Source organism: Emys orbicularis, chromosome 13, assembly GCF_028017835.1.
Source record: "Emys orbicularis isolate rEmyOrb1 chromosome 13, rEmyOrb1.hap1, whole genome shotgun sequence".
In the NCBI taxonomy this organism is placed as follows: Eukaryota; Metazoa; Chordata; order Testudines; family Emydidae; genus Emys; species Emys orbicularis.
In genome coordinates this window covers 43,839,402-43,859,699 of record NC_088695.1, presented here as the reverse complement: position 1 = coordinate 43,859,699, position 20,298 = coordinate 43,839,402, and the positions used below count along the sequence as shown (strand labels likewise).

General features: G+C 42.5%; 1 protein-coding gene across 1 annotated transcript in view; it reads right to left on the bottom strand.

Annotated features, from left to right (window-relative positions):
* CEP112 (centrosomal protein 112) overlaps positions 1-3,540 on the bottom strand; it is a 303,594-nt gene extending 300,054 nt beyond the window's left edge. The window contains exon 1 of the mRNA XM_065415534.1: positions 3,441-3,540. Within this exon, the coding sequence (XP_065271606.1) occupies positions 3,441-3,540 (100 nt within the window). The remainder of the gene's footprint in view (positions 1-3,440) is intronic.
* Between the last annotated feature and the right edge of the window lie 16,758 nt (positions 3,541-20,298).

The following is a 20,298-nucleotide window of genomic DNA, read 5'->3' as shown; positions in this document are numbered from 1 at the left end:
CAACTAGTGTTACGTACTCCCAGAGAACTATATCACTTAGTAGTTTATCTTGCTTTCTGAACCAGCTTCAATTTCTGAGTTGACCTAGAGTACAGTCCCATGCACACTGCAGTAATCTAAACTTTCTATGATCAAAGTAGTAAGGTTCACATCCAAAAGAGAGTCTCAGTCTCCTAGTCAGGCATACATGAGTTAAAACCCTCCTCAACACTGTGGTTTGTGATATTCTAACATCAGCTTGCTACCCAACAACAGCCCAAACATGCAAACTCTAGCTACAAATAGTAGGCACATATCCTCAACAAATATAATCTTCACCATAATTTCTAGTTGCTTATCCCCAACATTACCAGTAGCACCTCAGTCTTATCCAGATGGATGACAACTAGCTGGTTGAAACTCAATGCCCCCAACTCATCCAAGTGAGACACTGAGCCAAGTGTTTGGCAGCACTAGCTGGTTTATGTACAATAGAGAAGTAAAGTTAAGTATCAGCAGTCTACTGAAAGTGCTGCAAGCCATACCCTCCCAATGTCCCCAAGTACATGCTAAACATGAAAGGAGAAAAGACTGAACTCTGTGAAACGCTATATAATAGCATGTTTTAGGTATGAGGAACAATTTTCCAACACAACTCTCTCAAGGTGGCCAGCAAGGAAGAAATGGATTCACCCAAAAGCAGCCTTGCATTCTCCCAGTGCAAGCCATAGGAAAACCAAAACCAGCTCACAATTGAGGACAACTGAATCATCCAGCAGTATCAACAGACACACACACACACTCGGTCTTCATCCATCACTAAGAGGTTATCTTCTACCAGCGCAATTCCTGTCCTGTTCCCGGAACTGTACAAGGATGACAAGTGTCAAGGAAATCTGATGCTTTTGGATTATCACAGCTCTTCCCATAAACTACCAAATATGGAAGATTAAATACAGTACTAAATGATAACCAGACTGCAAGGATCAAACGTTGCTTTCTTGAGCCAAGACTACAAACTAACCTCCTTAAGAGAAGATGGCACCGTGCCCTCCCTCTACCAACAATGAGCTTAGTTCTTCCCTGATGACATTTGCCAGTCAGGAACAAGGAGCCAAAGCAAAAAGTTCTCCCAACACCTTTAGTATCTCAATAAATGGCCAAATGTAAGGTCACATCTGAGAACAAAGAATGTAAGCTATTCTTACAGGATAGGAGATGCTATCCAGGAAGCAGTGACTGAAAAAGACTTGGGTCATGGTGGATAATCAGTTAAACATCAGTTCCCAGCACAACATTGTGGCCAAAAGGGGTAATGTAATCTTTCAATGTATAAGCAAGGGAATATTGAGTAGGAGTGGTGAGGTTATATGATCTCTGTATTTGGCACTATTGCACCTGCTACTGGAATACTGCATCCAGTTCTGGTGTCCACAATTCAAGAAGGGTGTTGATAAATTGGAGAGGGTTCAGAGAAAAGCCTTATAGTGAGAGACTCAACAAGCTCAACCTATTTAGCTTATCAAAAAGAAATGTAATGAGCTCTTCAATCTAGCAGACAAAGGTATGGCCAATGGCTGGAAGAAGAAGCTAGACACATTCAGACTAGAAATAAAGCATAAAATTTTAACAGTGAAGATACTTAATCATTGAAGCAACTTCCCAAGTGCTGTGGTGGATTCTCCAACACTGGAAAGTTTTAAATCAAGATTGGATATTTTTCTAAAAGATTCTAGTTCAAGCATGGCTATTGGACTTGAATCAAGAGTTAATACAGGGAAGTCATATGGCTTGTGATCATCCAGTCTGACCTGCATAACACAGTAGTCCCTTCTGGCTTTAAACATCTATGAAACATCATTGACCTAAACTCAGCCACATAAAATTTATCATTCATTCCCTCCAGATCCAGCCCCCATCCCAAAATCCACTCATTTTTTCTGTAATCAGAAGTTTCTTTGCACAGATACTCAAATCAGCCAAGACATGAAGCCAGCTTGTTTAACTAAGATGATTATCACCCAAAACTAAAAACAAACAAAACAAAAAAAGTGTAAGAATTCACAAAATTCTTTATGACTGTTAGGTAGCTTCAACCAAGACTTCTCCCACCACTGTCCTAGATTAAGCAATAGGGAAAACTGCCATCAACCAAAGCAGCCTGTGAGGGCAAAGCTGGAGAAAAAGGCTCCTAGCACCCTTTACTGATTGCTGAAGATAAGAGATTATTAATACATACTATCAAACCCTAGTAGGAACAATATTTTCCCTCAGGACTGTCCAGAAGAGTTCTGCTTCCATTAGCCTTTTCAGGACAAACCATAAAAACAGCCCTTCACCTAAAAGGAAAAGTGTGTGCCAGACTCAGAACATGAGATAATGGTGGATCCATGGTAACAATTTAATTTTCAAATGGACAAAAAGAGACCCATTCCAGAACTAATTTCTGCAGATTCATATTTATGCTTAGTTTACAGGGTTCTACTATTATATAAACAATTTTGAGTATTAGTCAGTCTCGATTCCAGAGAAGAATATTCCCTCTAATGTCTGCTTCAGAGGTAAAATAAAAATTGTTGTACTGAAAGTAATCTGATTACAGCATTATTATTTTGAAATGCTATGAAAACCTACTTCTGATCATGTCAGATCCTGCAAGGTACTGAGCATCCTCAACTTCTATTAAACTCAATGCGAGCTGAGGACTGTCAGTGCCTTCAGAATCATGCCATCAGTTGCAAAATACAGTTTGCATGAGCATTAATATTTTATCATCCAATTTAAAGGCCTGAGACAGTAGCCTTACTCAAACAAATCCTTCCATGGAAGACAAGACCACCTGTGGGATTTAGAACTATTAGTGCAAACAAAGGTTTGGAGAATCAGGCCCTTAATATGAAGATTAGAAATGAACTGCATATTATTAAAAGCAAGTAATCACTTAGCTCATAAAACATCACTCCTTAGCTGATACTTGTACTATTAGTTTAAAAAGTTCCAGCACTGGATTTATTTCTTTTACGAACATAATTGTATCTTGACAGATTGGTCTCTCAAAAAATGCTTGCAATTTTATAAATGGCATAATCTCCAAGACAAAGCCTATTTTAGTTTTAATTTCCACTGAATTCATTAATTGGAAAATACAGGAATTAATATCTTTATGCAAAAGTACATTTACGTCATCAAAATAAGAAGGATGAGCTTGAATAAACAGTATTAACAAAAGGTGCTTAAAAGATAACCTAAAAATCAACTTTAAAAGTTGTGCACATATGATGATGCACTCTGCAACATTAGATTTGTGGTACTTAATTTGTTATTTAGCAGAATGCATTATAAATGCATACAGATGTTATTATTTTACACTCGAGATTCATAATATACCAAGATTCTGTAGTAAAACTAGAGTATTTCTGATTGTTATGTTTATTTACATGCAAATTCGTAGCACAGTTTACCTGATTTATGTGGTAATTTTAGCACAAACGGCTTCATATCTACAACATAGTGATCAAATTCCGCATCCAACTTCTCCCATGTTTCCTCTTCACTACTCATTGTGCACTTAACAGCCAACCTGCAAAATTTAAATTGAAATAGAGAAATTATATAAAATCTCATTGTTCTATAGATTAATGTTAATCTACTTAATGTCTAAATGCAAATACTCACTTTTTGAGCTATCTAAAAAAAACAAACAACAATATGGCTATTTCATTAGCATTAAATTCATTCACACACACACACACACACACACACACACAAAATAGCAGATCTTTGCAAAGAGCTAACACTCAGGATAAGTTTCTCAAACAATAGGCTTGTTTGATTTTGGAATGCTTATTGGAGGGAGAACAATAACCACACATAAAAAAAGCATTTGGCAAGATACAGGTCATAAATAAACCCATCTTATTACTCCCTAAAAGCTATTAAACAAGCTAATATTCATCCAAAAATAGCTTTTCCTGCTTGGAAGTCAGTGACAAGATACCACTTACAAATGAAAACAATGTGGAAAGCAGGAAGAACAATATTACAAATAATATTTTGATAAAAAGTTATTTGGGAACAGAAGATACAGCTAAAATACAACACTCAGTTGTACATTTTTAAAAACAGTGATTTACTACGGGGTTTGGAGAGAGCCATACAAATGTCTTTCCTCCAAATTATCTATCCCATGATTTATAAATTCATTAGTTTCCCATTCAGGAGATTGCATTTTACACTTTCTCTATATATTTTAGGCTGCAGTTAGCATGATCATTGCTAAATGTAGGTGTTTGTAGAATTGAGGCCTATGTACGTACTTAACATTAGACACACCAAGTCCCACTAGCCTTTGGGTCCATTGACAGTGAATAAACTTAAGTACATGCACAGATATCTTTGGAGGATCAGGGTTTTATAATCCAATGCACTATTTACCTGTTTACATCTTCAGCTGAGAGGGAAAGTCTCCTCCCTCACATACCATCTATCTCCCGGCTCTAACATTCAATAACACTCCATATCAAGAGGAAAATGTATTTTTCCTCCCTCTTCTTTTCCTTCAACTATTTTTATGGAACATATACTATCATGTAACATTCTAATCTGGTGTTCCATTTGTGCTGAACTGAAATTTGTAAATGCATATACTAATGTTGGTATTGGTATTAAACCGAACTGAAATTTGGAAATGCAGTGAGCCAAGGGTTCCTGTTATCATTAATTTCTACCTAAATTTTAAAATAATAAAAATTTTCTACATTACACTGCAAGATTATGCTAATTACAATGCTTTACAAGTAGTCCATGGTTTGCTGTTCCCACTAGAAATTACACAAATAAAATCACTATATATAAACAATTCCAATTTGTAATGAAAGAGATGCCAGAGCTCAAGCAATTTTTTTACATTCCGACCGGATGCAGCAAGCCCAGAGGTACCAGGGCTATGAACTGTCCCATCCCGGGCCAGCCCCGCAAACCACCCGTCAGTGATATGTGAGACCCTTTGCGTTACTCATCATTCAATAATTTTCCATCCAAGGGTAGGTTGCCCCCACTTCCTCGTCTATAGGTTCTGTGATTTAAGTATCGTTATACTACATATATTACAATGCTGCACTATTTGCCTCATACTAAACAGGTTCCCAACCCTTGTTAGCAGTTGGACAGATATATCACTATACGTATCTTACTCAGCCCGTCAACTTTCCAGCCACCGGAACAGGTTTCCTTTGCTATCTCTTCCATACATCTCCAGTTTGCACGACCACTTAAGCAATGTGACATCTTCTAGCAACCTGTTCCCACCTTCCTGCCCGCTGCTAAGAATTTTGCAAACAAGCCGCCATACCCAACCAGGGAAGGTGGCAGCAAGGAAAGGAGCGATGCTATTTCTCCCCCTCTCCTCTCGGATTTATTTTTTCTACAGTTTGCATCAGGTACCGTGTGATGACATGGGATTTCCCCCACGATTTCGAGAGCTTTAACCACCTTCGCATCCCGCTGCTGGGATTTCGCACGTGGGGGGAAGGCAATTTCCCTCCATCACTCCCCTCAATCCATGAGCTGGGCCATGACCACGCAGCGCCATTTACCTCGCGGTCCACGACGTCGAGGCTTGGGCACAGCTACCCCGCACTCTGGGGGTCTCACCGGGGGCTCCCACAGCTTGCACAGCACCCAACGGGGGAGCTCTGGGAGCTGCTGCAGCAGGAGGGGAAGGGGAGCACAAGGCCTGGTCTGGGGGGTCCCTATGCTGGTCTGGGGGGGTCTCGGGCTGGAGGGGCCCCTGCTCAGCACCCCCCGCTCAGTGGGGACGGAGCGTCCCTCTCCCTAGCACTGCTAGGCCTGGCACCCCCTGCCCCGGAGAGGCCGAGAGCGCTGCCAGCCTAGGAACCAGGCTAAGCAGCCAACGGTTCAAACCAACCCCACCCCGCCGCTCCCGGCTGCCCTGAGTGACAGGGCCCCGGACCCGGCTTCCGTTTCCGTAGGCCGGGCTAGGCCGCGGGGGTTGCCATAGCTGCGACGCTGCCGGAGCGAGCAAGGCCCCGGCTCTGCTAGGGGACGGGAGGAGTTGCAGGAGGAAGTGGCCCGGGGGGAGGGACGTTGTTGGGGGGCTGTGGCGGGGGTGGGGCGCGCGGTTGTGTTGGGGGGCAGGTGGTTTCCGGGGATGCCGGGGCCGTGGTGGGGGAGCTCGGGGTGCGGTCGGGGGCACAGGGATGGGGTGAGGGGCTGTTGGGGTGCAGGAGGGATGGGGTGAGGCTGAGGGGCTGTGTCGGGGACTGTTGGGATAGGGGAGGGGCTGTCGGGGACTGTTGGGGTGCAGGAGGGATGGGGTGAGGGGCTGTCGGGGACTGTTGGGGTGCAGGAGGGATGGGGTGAGGGGCTGTGTCGGGGACTGTTGGGGTGCAGGAGGGATGGGGTGAGGGGCTGTGTCGGGGACTGTTGGGGTGCAGGAGGGATGGGGTGAGGGGCTGTGTTGGTGACTGTTGGGATGGGGTGAGGGGCTGTCGGGGACTGTTGGGGTGTAGCAGGGATGGGGTGAGGGGCTGTTGGGGTGCAGGAGGGATGGGGTGAGGCTGAGGGGCTGTGTCGGGGACTGTTGGGATAGGGGAGGGGCTGTCGGGGACTGTTGGGGTGCAGGAGGGATGGGGTGAGGGGCTGTCGGGGACTGTTGGGGTGCAGGAGGGATGGGGTGAGGGGCTGTGTCGGGGACTGTTGGGGTGCAGGAGGGATGGGGTGAGGGGCTGTGTTGGCGACTGTTGGGATGGGGTGAGGGGCTGTCGGGGACTGTTGGGGTGCAGGAGGGATGGGGTGAGGGGCTGTGTTGGCGACTGTTGGGATGGGGTGAGGGGCTGTCGGGGACTGTTGGGGTGCAGGAGGGATGGGGTGAGGGGCTGTGTCGGGGACTGTTGGGATGGCATAGGGATGGGGTGAGGCTGAGGGGCTGTGTCGGGGACTGTTGGGGTGAGGGAGGGATGGGGTGAGGGGCTGTGTCGGGGACTGTTGGGGTGGGAGAGGGATGGGGTGAGGGGCTGTGTCGGCGACTGTCGGGGTGAGGGAGGAATGTGGAGGAGGCTATGGTGGGGGAGGGATGAAGTGGGGGGGCTCTGTAAGGGAGGGGGATTGTGGTGTAGAATGGGTGGTTTGTGGGACTCTGCTGGGGTGTGGCACTGGGTCAGGGCAGGTGGGCTGTTGGCGGAGGGATGGTTGGGGGGACAAAGCTGTTTAGGCAGTTATCTTGAAGACCGTGTTTTGTGGGGCCCAAAAGAAGGAGTTTGGGGGGTATGGAGTGGCATTGCTAGGCACGGAGTTCTATGAAAGGGTCTGATTGAAGGGTGCTTTGGGAGAATTACTTCATTTTGATTTATGTTGGGATTTGTGCACAAAACGCATCTTTTAGGCTTTATGTGTCTGAATAAATCTTTAAGATGACTTAAATAATACATTGTTTAAACACAATTAAAATGGCATACCAAACACACGTACCATTTTGAGGGGGCTTTGTTTGAGCTGTTTTGTGTGTGTGAATGCCTGGGGGGAGCTTTGAATTGGGTTTTGTTGTTTTTTCACTATTTTCATTCTGCCACATATACGTACTGTGGTTTCATCTAAGGCAGGGGTTGCCAACCTGTGGCTCCAGAGCCACGTGCGGCTCTTCAGAAGTTAATATGCGGCTCCTTGTACAGGCACCAACTCCGGGGCTGGAGCTACAGGCGCCAACTTTCCAATGTGCCAGGGGGTGCTCACTGCTCAACCTCTGGCTCGGCGAAAGGCCCTGCCCCCCACTCCATCCCTTCCCGCCCCCTCCCCTGAGCCTGCAATGTCCTCGGTCCTCCCTCTCTTTCTCCCCACCTCCCCGACCCAAAGCCTCCTGCATGCCAAGAAACAGCTGATCGTGAGGGCGGGGGAGGTGCTGATCCATGGGGCTGCAGGTGGGTGGGAGGCGCTGGGAGCAGGGTGGGATAGCTGATGGGGGGGCTGCTGACATATTACTGTGGCTCTTTGGCAATGTACATTGGTAAACTCTGGGTCCTTCTCAGGCTCAGGTTGGCCACTGCCGATCTAAGAGGAGGTGGAGTACTTACGCTGACGGGAGCTCTCCTGTCTGCCTTGGTAGCGTCTTCACTAAGCGCTGCAGCACTGTATGTGTAGACAAGCGCAAAGATAGATAGATAAAAGGATTGAGAGAGAAGTTGTAGAGTGAATTGGTTGGTGGATGACAGGTGGGGTTTTGTTTTTTGTTTGCTTTATTGAGCAATAGCTTGATAACAATAATAGAGGGAAATATTTTTTCTGTGTCATTTTGAAATTGAAGGTCAACAAAAAATAGAATTGGCTTTTGGCAATAATGAACAATATTTTTGGCAATTCTCCATTAAATGTCAACATGTGCATCTGAAATGGTGCTGAACATTGTTTAATTGCAAGTATTGACTAGAACAAACAAGCTTCTTATATGCTGTTGAATACAGTTGGTTCTGGTCAACCCTTCCAGTTAAACTGCATTCATATATTTGAGTTTTGAGTTAGCTGTAGAATTCAGCCTCCCTTTTTAGTTAACTTAAATGGTGTCTGTATGACTTGGGATCCTAAATGTGAAAGAGAGCATAAATTGGCAAGCCTTATTATTTTATTCCTATTTTTCTTCCTAAAATTCCCCCCTCTGGCCTTGCCTTACACAAACCATCTAAAATAGCTTTTGTCTAGAGTGAGTAAACTCTTTCAGATCATGACTAATCCTGCTCCATATGCACCAATACAGCAAAGAAGAATTTCTTAAAATACTGTAGCAAATTGTTCTCTTTGATTTCTCAGTTAATCTTCAGAGGAAATCATTCTGGATTAAGGTTCATTCAAAGATAGCTGTGGCAACTACTAGTTACCTTGATAGATTGCCTGTAACTCCTTAGAAAATTCCAGTCACGTATTTGCATAGTGGCAGTGCAAAAACCACTGATGGAGTCCATCAACCCAGGCTTCATCTCTTGGTGCAATCTCATGAGCAGAGTACAAAAGACTTGTACTTTTTAATCAAAAAAATTTTTAAATTCAGACTTTAATGTAATTATAATGACAATAAGTAATCTTTTTATATTTTAAAATAGTGGACTTGTACTCTACAGAAATAGTGTTGGTGAACTGGTTGGCCAAAGTGATCAAATAAAATGTAGAGACTTTCATCTCTAAATCACCTGTTCAAAGCCCTGGTTTGTAATTGCAGTATATGAAATTGGTTGGTCCAAGTCAATCCAATTCTTAGGTGACAAATAGCAATAAGAATCCTTGTTGGCCGTCTCAGGAGAAAAGCCAAGGGCCCTATAGACCTAATGATGACAAACCTGTTACCCTAGAGTTGTTTCTTCCAGGACAGGGTTGAAGCACACTGACATAGAATCATAGACTTTAAGGGCAGAAGGGACCATTATGATCGTCTAGTCTGACCTCCTGCACAGCGCAGGCCACAGAATCTCACCCACCTGTACTCCTGTATCAAACCCCTAACCTGTGTCTGAGCTATTGAAGTCCTCAACTCGTGGTTTAAAGACTTCAAGGTGCAGAGAATCCTCCAGCAAATGACCCGTGCCCCATGCTGCAGAGAAAGGCGAAAAAACCCCAGGGCCTCTGCCAATCTGCCCTGGAGGAAAATTCCTTCCTGACCCCAAATACGGCACTCAGCTAAACCCTGAGCATGTAGGCAAGACTCACCAGCCAGACACCCAGGAAAGAATTCTCTGTAACAACTCAGATAATGGATGCACTGGTCACTACTCCAGAGTTAAGATTGATTTGACAAAAGCAACCAAAGTTGAAACTTGTTCCCTTGAATCTATAAGGAAAATTAACTTTCCTCAAGCCTCCAGAACTCCCAGTCCAATGTGAGTTTTCATGGAAGTTTTATGTGATTCCGTTGAATGTTAGGGGAGCATGGGGAAGCTTGCACTGCCATTGATAATAGTGTACCAGTTTTGTTGACAAACTTAAAGCTCCAGAGCTGTCAAGCAAGCTAACCTGTTTTGCAAACAAGCTACCTGCATTTGGCTTTTACATATGGGCCACGTTCTACTCGTATTTTGCCCACTACTGAGCATCTTGAAATACAGAATGTGCTCGTAGTCTGAGGGGCGAATGTAAACATGTGGATGTCTATCTTTTAGAGGGTCACTTAAAAGATTCATGGAGGGAGCAGGCAGGGCTGGCTCTGGCTTTCTGGCCGCCCCAAGCAAAAAAAAAAAAAAACCTGCGGCGTGGCCGGAGCCAGGATGCAGGGGGACTCCCTGCCCTGCAGATGTGCCCCGGCTAGCGGGGGGAGGGGGAGAGAGCGGGGGGAGAGAGAGAAGGGGGGCGGCCAGGGCTTCAGCGGGACGCTGCCACGCGGCCCCTCCCACCGTGTCCCCTGCCGGGAGGGCTCCGCACCGCTCTGGTCGGCTGGGAGGGAAGGACGCGGGCTGCCCTGCCAGGCTTGCTGCAGGGTGCTCCCATCCTCCACGCCGCTGCCCCCTACAGGGCGGCCGGAGTGGAACAACAACAACAAAAAACGGCCGTGCCGCCCTAGGATTGGGCGGAATGCCGCCTCCTACAAGCTGCCGCCCCAAGCACCAGCTTGCTCGGCTGGTACCTGGAGCAGGCCCTGGGAGCAGGACTAGTAATGAATCTACCAGTCCTGTCCAGGAGTAATGTCCTGAGAAAACAGATCCACTTTCTTAGTCACTGTTCAGTGTTTGTTTAACAAGGTTGAGTGATGGAGGGCATCAAAAAGGGAAAGAGTCTTCTCTAGGGGAGAGTGTATGCAGTGATTTCACAATTACATAACTTCTATCCAAGAGAGAAAAATGTTCATACAACTACCACAGCGGTCTCCTGCAGAAGTTACCGTTCTGAACAAGTTAGTTGATATGTGTTGATGTGTGCTGGCCCTCCAGAGGAAATAATTCTAGAAATACAGTTGTAGAATACATAAAAATCCCCAAAGTAAATACAGAACAAAATCACAATTTGAATTGTAAAAATGCATTCATTTACATAAAATGCAGTTCAGTGTGTTTTCATCTAATTTTACCATGCTGTCTTATCTTTGTAACGGTGTCAGCAGGTTGCCACAAATATCATAAGCACAGCTTAAGGCATTCTTTCAGTTGTCTATAAAGAAAATGGCAGGCTTCACTCACTCATTCCAGGCTTCTTGGAAACATCTTCTAGTTGCACTACATTTTTTTTAAGTCTTCTGTGCAAACCTTTCATGTCTGAAATGTTGTGACTCACAAAACGTTTCACCACTTCAAAGACTTATCAGGTCACATTATTTTTCTCTTTGAGGAGAATGGATAATAAATACAAAAACATGAATATAACTCTTAAGGACAATGCTTATACATACTCTGCTACAGTGGTTTTCAACCTGTAGTCCAAGACCCCTGGGTGTCTGCAGACTATACATCTGTACCTCCATTCTAAATTTTTAGGGGTCTGCAAATGAAAAAGGGTTTAAAATCTCTGCTGTAATATATCATCTTGAGAGCAGGAAGGGAGGCAGGTGATGTGATCAGGATTCCCACACTGAAGGGGTAAGTAGAATTCAGGAAACTGAAACATTTATTAACAGTGCTTAGAAAAACCATTATGACCCAGGAGGCAAATGAGTGCTGCTGATGTGTAAAGTACAAAGAAATTGGAAGGAAACAAAGTAGTGTTTCATGGCATCAAATGGCAGCCCAGCAAACTTGTCTCTAACCATATTCCAACTTTGCAACATTTTGGTGCAGAAAAGTTTATATTAAACTATCAGCATCTGGGCTAAAGCTCTTTCCCAAGTTTTGTCTACAAAACATTCAGACCAGATTTTCAAGTAAAATGGGTGCTTGCCAAATGACATAGATGCCAAATTAAGTCGATTTTGAATATTTTGTCCTGTGACTCTAGAAGCAGTCTAAGATGGTGTAACATTACATACACACACACACACAAACTCTGTTATATTTGTGGAAGGTTGATTCATATTATTTCATGATAGCTGCCCCATTACTTATAAAGGAAGACAGGAACATGTAATCACAGATCACAATAAGAAATGTATCTGATGTATAATATTGAATGGTAAAAGCTTATAAAAAGAATTCATGTCCTTCTGATGTATAAAGGTTTTTTTTAAACTAGAGTTCTGTAGGTTGGCTGTAATGTATCTTTTAATATTAAAATGAATCTAGTATGATGTTAGTTGGGTTTATAAGACTTTACTGGTCTATAAAGTTCTAGAGTAATTAAGGCCTGGTCTACACTAGGGGAGGGTGTCGATGTAAGATGTGTAACTTCAGCTACGGGAATATCGTAGCTGAAGTCAACATATCTTATTCCGACTTACCTCCCGTCCTCACGGCGCGGGATCAACGGCCGCGGCTCCCCCGTCGACTCCGCTACTGCCGCTCTCTCCGGTGGAGTTCCGGAGTCGCCGGGGAGCGCGTTCGGGGATCGATATATCGCGTCTTAACGAGACGTGATATATCGATCCCCGATAAATCGATCGCTACCCACCGATACGGCGGGTAGTCTGGACGTACCCTTAGTTGCTGAGTGTTTCTTTTTCACAGACACAGATAAGACATTTCTTGTTACTCTTCAAAGGAAATCACATATGGTTCAGCACAGTTAACTGCACATATACCACCAATATTGTCTACCATATTTAGTATGATGAAATTCTAATTATTTTCTCTGGATGGGAACATAGGAATCATTGTATTGGATCAAACCCATGATCCATATAGTCCGGTGTCTTCTCTCCAATCTTGACCAGCCTCAGAAACTTCAGAGGAAGGTGCAAGAAATCTTACAGTAGGCGAATTTGGGTGATCTGCCCCTTCCCCATGAAAGTCTTATTCTACTCCCTAATTGTTAGTGTCTTAAATATCTTTCTAAATTTTTTGTTAACAATAAGTTTTATAACTGGATATTCCTATTACATGCTCTGGGTGCATATAGATGCATCTGTAGTTGTGAATTTGGCAAATTCTAAATTTGCCATAAAAACAGATCACAAAACAACCCTTGAATACATTCTATAGGTAAATTTGTAGTAAAACAATTATCATGGTCCTCAGAAGAGCTGTGTTTTCTCCTGGTTTTTTTTTTTTTTTTTTTGCCATATTAAGTCAATGCCTAATTTAGTATAGATCAGATAAATTTCTAAACATGCCTATGTAAGCTGGTGGAAGGAAAAATAAAAGTCCCAAATACAGGTCACTTCACATTCCTTTCTTCGGGAATTGCTTTATTTTCAAAAACAAAATTCAAACCAAAACAAATGTTTCAAGCTACCAGGTTAATAACCCCCTGAGGATTTTCCAGCTTCAGCCGAGTGGGAGAAGATAAGACATACCCTTTCCCTGTGATAGCCTTCTTTGGAACAGCTTCTCCTTTTCATTTATAACCCCAGCAAGATGTGATAGGCAGGAAACCGTTAACCCCTGGTATGCCAGAGCACCGTTACACTTGTCACAGCCTATCTTTCCATAATTCATATGAAGTACAAAGAAAATTGAATGTACCATTTTCACAGAGTATAGTGTGTTCAGAGTACAGTTTCTTTATTTTCTAACAAAACTCTTATCTCTTATAATATCCACTGGTTTATAATACATCTGCATATTGTAATTATCATGTTTCTTTACAAATAAGAGCCTTGTCAATTTCAGTTGTTTGTAGTTTGGGCATTAGAACTTATCATCTTCACTGTTTCTTATCCACTGAGAGTTAATTATACAATTTCTGGAAAAAAATTATACAAAATTATCTTATTTTAAAAGTTTCCATTTACCTGTAGCTGAAACTTTATTCACAGGTGCAGTATTTCTTTTGTGCTCCTTGCTCACAATATGCAACCTAGTCCATCCTTCTCCTTTTCTCAGAAATAATTGAAATGCATAGGGTTTTTTTTCCTCAAAAAAAAAATATCATCAGTTGCTTGTAAATTTGGGACTGGGATGTGGTATAAATAACTTTAGCAAACAACTAAATTGTAGTAAGATTTATAGAGAGATTTTTCAAATAGGAATTTAGTTACCTAAATGTTCTGTGGATAAGGTGAAATAGACTATGTCCGGTAGTTAAGTTCGCACACACTAGGACAGCTTATTTAGATGGGCAATTTAGATGTAATTATACTTAGTTTAAAATTGTCAGGTAGTTTGGGACATTCTCATATCTAATTATATACTGTATATTCTCTTCTGAAAGGTTGAGAAATGAATGGATCAAAGTGGCAATGTGTGAAAGCTAATGTTCAAGTAATGTGATACAGTGATATAATCAGCACTGTTGCTAATGTATTGGACTATCAGAGCATATTCTGCTGTGGTGTATGAAAGTGCAGTTCCTTTGATTTCAGTTCTGTCCTATTACAACAAGGCAGAATTTGCTCATAGGTGTACGTAACAGGAGATAGGATATGTTGTAATAATTGGGGCCTGACAGGCCTGCTGCAATTGAGTTCAGCTGTGGGGAAGTATATAAAAGTGTACAAAATGTTCCAGTCACTGGTAACAAAGGTGAATGGGAAAAGGTACAGAAGGGAGATAGAAAGACTGGGTTCGTCTAAACAAAAAGGCCTACCAGGACTGTGTTGAGATCATGTCAGTAAACAGAAAGAGTGTGGGATGGGAAATCAATGGATCAAAATTGGTGTATTGGAAATTAGGCCTAATTAGTAGGCAAAATAATGAGGGGTGACCTATTGTGCCCATCACTCTCTTTGTGTCAGAAACAAACAAACTCTTTGGAGGAGAATCAAGCTGGCAGGCTGTGAGACAGGTGGACCAGAAGGAGAGAGCTTTACCACCATGGCTGACACGCTCACCATGGCATCCCTGGCTCCACCATGACACCACTGGGCCTTCATTGTCCTGATCCTGAGTGATAACTTGTGTGGAATGGGCCAGACAGAAGAACCCAGATGACATCACCAGCTCCAGCTAAATCCCAAAGACCAGCTGGGATGAGAGACTTGTTTCCCCACCACCCAACTTTTCTTCTCTTCCTTCTCTCTCCTTTTGCCCTCTGTTTTGCAAGAGTTTGGCTTAGCCAGTCAAGACTGCATCTTTTGCAACACTGCTGTGAGCCTTAGATATCTTGATGCTGCCAGGAGTTGGAGTGGTTAATAAAACCACAAAGTGTAACCATGTTTCTCTAGCAGCGAGGTTGCAAGTAAGAATCAGCACAAGAGACAGAAGCTGAATTTTCTATCTTTGCTGGCCTTTTTTCTTCCCTTTTTTGTTCATTTTTCTCAACTTCTAGGAAATGGGTTTGGTCTTGAACAACAGCAGCAGCACCTCAACTAACCTTTTCTCTTTCCCCCTAAAAAGGCTGTTACAATCCTCTTTAATAACATCTAAAAGACAGTAAAGCGGGCTTTTTCTTTATAAAAAAAAATCCTACAGCTAAAGGAAAAGGAAATAAAGACTTATTTAAAAGAAGTCTTACTTCATGCTTTATATTGCAAATGCTTTCACTGTTTTTCCTTTTTTCTATATCTTTAATAAAAGCTTATAAAGGTTTTTAATGGTGCATTTGCCATGAAACTAAGTGGGCCAAGGTCTCTGTGCTCAAAATCCTGAACAATGTTTAACTGTTGAGTGTTGTACAGTAACAGGGTTGTGTTAACACATTGGGTTCTCTGGACCTATTTATTCCATGAAAATTAACACAACAGATATATGACCTCACATAGTGATGCAGAGCTCTTGTCAGTCCACCTGTTGGCAAGAGTTGCAGTCTTGCATAAAACAGCAAAGTAAATCCCCTAACATTGCAGGGAAGGCACAGCTTATTAATTCCACCAAGGTATAAGAGATAGGCATGAGGTTTTGGTCAGAGGGACCTAGAGAAAGACAGGAAAGCCTAGGAACAGCTAGGGCTAAAGAGAAAGCTTAGGCCAGGGTTTATGTTCTGGTGATTTTGTTTGAGCTACTAGTCCAGTCAATCCCAAGAAGAGATTCATTGTCACCTTATGTAGTATGCATGACCTTTATTTGGAGGAGAATGGAAACACCCAGCTCTTACTTCCAGTGCCATAGTCTGACTGTACCATGTTATGCAAAAGGATTTTGAGTCACATGCTACCCTTAATAAATTCCTACTGACAGCTCAATAAGAAATTAATTTTCATGTCTACGACTTGAAATAGGGATAGAAAAAATAGTCTTTACTTGGATTGGTCTGTCCACCTACTCAGTTACAAATACATCTGTTCCCTGCTAAAAGTGGTCCGAACTGCTCTTGTATGTTGCTGTTATTCTAATAATACTCTATATTTCTTTCATAGACTGAAAGTTATTGTAGGTAATTAACAGTGGTGCACACAGAGATGTTTTCCAGTTGCTTAAAATACTTTGCTGCCACTTTCATCTGTATAGTATTGAAAACATTTGTATTAAAAATTAATAGGACTATACAAGGAAGATATAGTTACAAGAACAGTCGTCCCACTCCCTGCATATCATTGTCAAATTTGCATGGGCCCACTTGATACTACACCCATGGGGTTTTCCCATTGTCTTAATAGGAGCTGGCACAGACCTTAGATGAGCTCAAAATAATGTATTAAAAAAATTATTTCTAGTGCACATCATAAATGACACAAGGCAGTCCCATTTGTAATTAAAAATACCATCCTTTCCTCTTTAAGTCCTAAAAGTTTAACAATACAGGAAGAATGACATTTCCGCTGCACAAACCAGGTGTTATGATGGTTTGGTGCCCAGGTATATGTAGGCATGTGCGCGCGCACACACATTTTGTAAGTACGTTTGAATATTTTCCTTATTTGCTGGTACATATCTGAGAGATAAATGAATACTGGCTGGTATCCCGTGTAATCAAGAATTTCATCAGCTTAGCTACATGAAATGTTCAATGGATTTCCCCAGAACTACTATTGCTCTTGTTACGTCCCTGCACTGCATCATAAGCTGGATGGAGTATATAGTCTACTAAAAAACCTGGTTAGAGACCATAAATCATCAACTTTACTCAACTTGTTTATGTAAGAATTTTTTTAAGGCAGACATTGTGTAATTAGTCGCAGTGTTAAAAATTAACTATTGCATAAAACAGAATCAATAAGATAAATCAGTGTAGATAGAATATTTGTTTCAGGTATATTTGGAATCACATGTACAAGCTAAACGGTTTTCTGATTTTTAATGTTGGGATTTTCCGAAGAGTCTAAGAAAGCAATGCACCCAAATCCTGTGGAAATTTGGGAACTCCTTTTAGGTTCTTTTGAAAATTGTAGCCTACATTTGTGTGTACTGTACAGCCCTGGGAAATGAACACTTCCAATCGTCATGCAGACTGTATGCTACTGAATAGCACTGAGTTCCTGTAATATACTTTCACCTACAGGGCAGGTGGAGTTTTAAGACTCCAGAACTATGTGCAACAGAGTAAGAATAGCATTACATGTTCTCACTGTGAAAATAAGAAAAGAATAGGAAGTTATGAGATAGTTACTGGCCTTTGGAAGCCAAATAAACTCCTTATGTAACAGAAAGTGTCTTTTTATAGGAAGTCTCTTCAGAACAATTTGCATTAGATTCTTCTAGGACAAATGCAGTATGAACTGATATTTTTACACATGACCATTTTCTTTCCTAAAGATTCACTTGCAACAGCAAGTGAGACTAGAAAGTTTAAGTATCTCATTCTGCCACCATTATAAAAGAGCTCCATGTGAGCTCGAAAGCCTGACTCTCTCACCAACAGAAGTTGGTCTAATAAAAGATATTAACTCACCCATCTTGTCTCTCCCATATTGTGGGACCGACACAGCTACAACAACACTACATACCATTACTCACGAGAAGTTCCACACCGTGCTAGTTTCTCATTCATTTTCAGTAGCACAGATCATTTCTGTGACATGTCATTCCATATTCTTTATGGAAATATGCTTATGATATGAATGACATACCTGAGATATACTTTCTGAAAGATGGCTCATGTGAGATATCATTGGAAAGGTTATGATTTACTGAATGCAATTATCCAATTTGTATGCCTGAATCATTTCTGTATCTGAAGTTAGGAATATTGACTATGTATCTGTATTTCAACTATGCTTACACTTCAGGTAAAACAATGGAAAAGTCAGACAGGGCGGATGGCCCATCAGCGAGAACAAAGGACTGTGAAAAGTTTGGCCTTCCTGTGGATGCTCCATGCTGCCACTGACTCATGGACGCTGTGATCCTACAGAGTCAGGTGGTCTTGTCACCTGATACTAAAACATTACCTAGGACTTCTTATAACTTTCCACTGTAAGGGAAGAGGGATCAAGTTGGGAAACAAAGGATTCCCGCCTTATGTAAATCCTATTTAAGGGGTGGGAGGAAGGCAAACAGGACTCCTCCTCTCCATGGCCTGTCTGCCCAAGAAGAAAGACTGCAAAAGGGAAGGCTGGGGGGAGTCCAGACTGAGACAGGAGTCTAGTCTGGAACTCTGAACCACAGAAAATTTGCAAACTGCCTGCAACAATATCTAGGGTTAGAAATACTATTTGTAACCAATTTCTTTAGTGAAACTAGCTTAGTTTGATAGTTTGATTTCATTTGCTTAATAATCTGCTTTGTTCTGTTTGTTACCCCTTTTACCACTTAAAATCTGCCTTTTATAGTTAATACATTTTTTTGTTTATTATTAACCCCAGTTTCTGTAATTTCTCACCGGGGGGGGGGGGGGGGAGAAAGACAAGAAGTGTGCACACCTCTCTCCACATTGGGGGAGGGGCAAATTTCATAATATATCTTTGAGTCTGCACTCCAAGGGAGGTGGACATCTGAGAGCTGGAGCAAGTCCCTGAAGCTGAGTCTTCCCAGAGCTGATCTGCAGCTGGGTGTGGCCCTGCCTGTGTGTGTGTTAGAGGAGGTTTTAATAGCCTGGCTCAGCAAGACAGGTTAAAGGGGGCCCATGCTGGCAGAACAGGTAGACTCAGTGGTATCCTCAGCACATCAGGTGGCTTCCCAAGGGGTCCAACCCATCACAATCTCGTCCCTCAAAAATCAACACGGGTAAAGCTTTGGAGGAGAAAATATTTCTTGGGATTTCCTCATCGAGTTTGTTTATCCCTTATAATTTTGTCAGGAACCTGGTTTTTACCTCCCCATCCCGTCACTGGAGACTGGGTCACCGGGCCTGCCCAGAAATCTTGAGGATCCTGGGGAAGCTGTGGGAGGATAGAGCCAACTGCAAAGAAGCCTGGTGCCTTTCCACTTTTTCTGGTGCCTGATGCTATTCCAGCTCCCTGGCACCAGGAACTGTAGAAAGGATAGTCCAGTCCCAGGCTGTATCATCTTAGCCAGAAGAGTCTCTGCAGGGCCAGAAGGGGGATGATGTATATCATCCCTGTAGATCTTGCCCTAGCCCAATTAGTCTCTACCCTGAAGCTGCAACAAACTCTTTCTACGCTTCAAGGGAAGGAGATGTTTCCATAGGGGTGTCTGACCCATTTATGTGATCTGCACAGAGGGGGGCCTTCTTTCATGGGCTGATCTGGGGTGAAAGAATCCAGGCCAATTAGAGTATGTGCAGAGTAACATACTACAAGCACATGTCGGGGATGGCTTAGGTATATTTGGTCCTGTCTCAGTGCTGGGGACTAGACTAAATGACCTCTCAAATTCCCTTCCAGCCTTACACTTCTGTCATTCTACTCAACATGTATAAAGATGCTATAGACAGTCAGAGGCAGAGCTAGACAGAGTCCTGACAGCCAGTTTTCTCCAGCCACTAGTCAAGCGCCTCCCTTTTTACTAAGCACTGTCCCTCCTCATTTGAATTTTCAGACTACTGCTACAGATTAGAAAGGGGAGGCATGGTTTTATATGTGTTTGCTTTGAAATCAGATTGTAAAATGAGTAACTTGAGAAGGTTGTTTTCATACTTAAATTTCTCATGTTTAGTTAAAAAGGCACAATAAGAAAATAAGAAAATCAATGCCACAATATCAGAGGGGTAGCTGTGTTAGTCTGTATCCACAAAAACAATGAGGAGTCCGGTGGCACCTTAAAGACTAACAGATTTATTAGGGCATAAGTTTTCGTGGGTAAAAAAACCCTCTTCTTCACATGCAAATGCCACAATTACCATTCAAAAACACTTTCTGAGGAAAGGTACAATACTGTGTGGATACAGTTAAAACTGACTTTGAATGATAAAAAGGAAAGAGCTAGAGGATTTGACTAATGGCCAGGTAATATTAAAAGAAATAAGTATGCACTACAGCTTGACTGAAAAATGACTACACTGGTGTATGACCGGAGATGTGAGAAC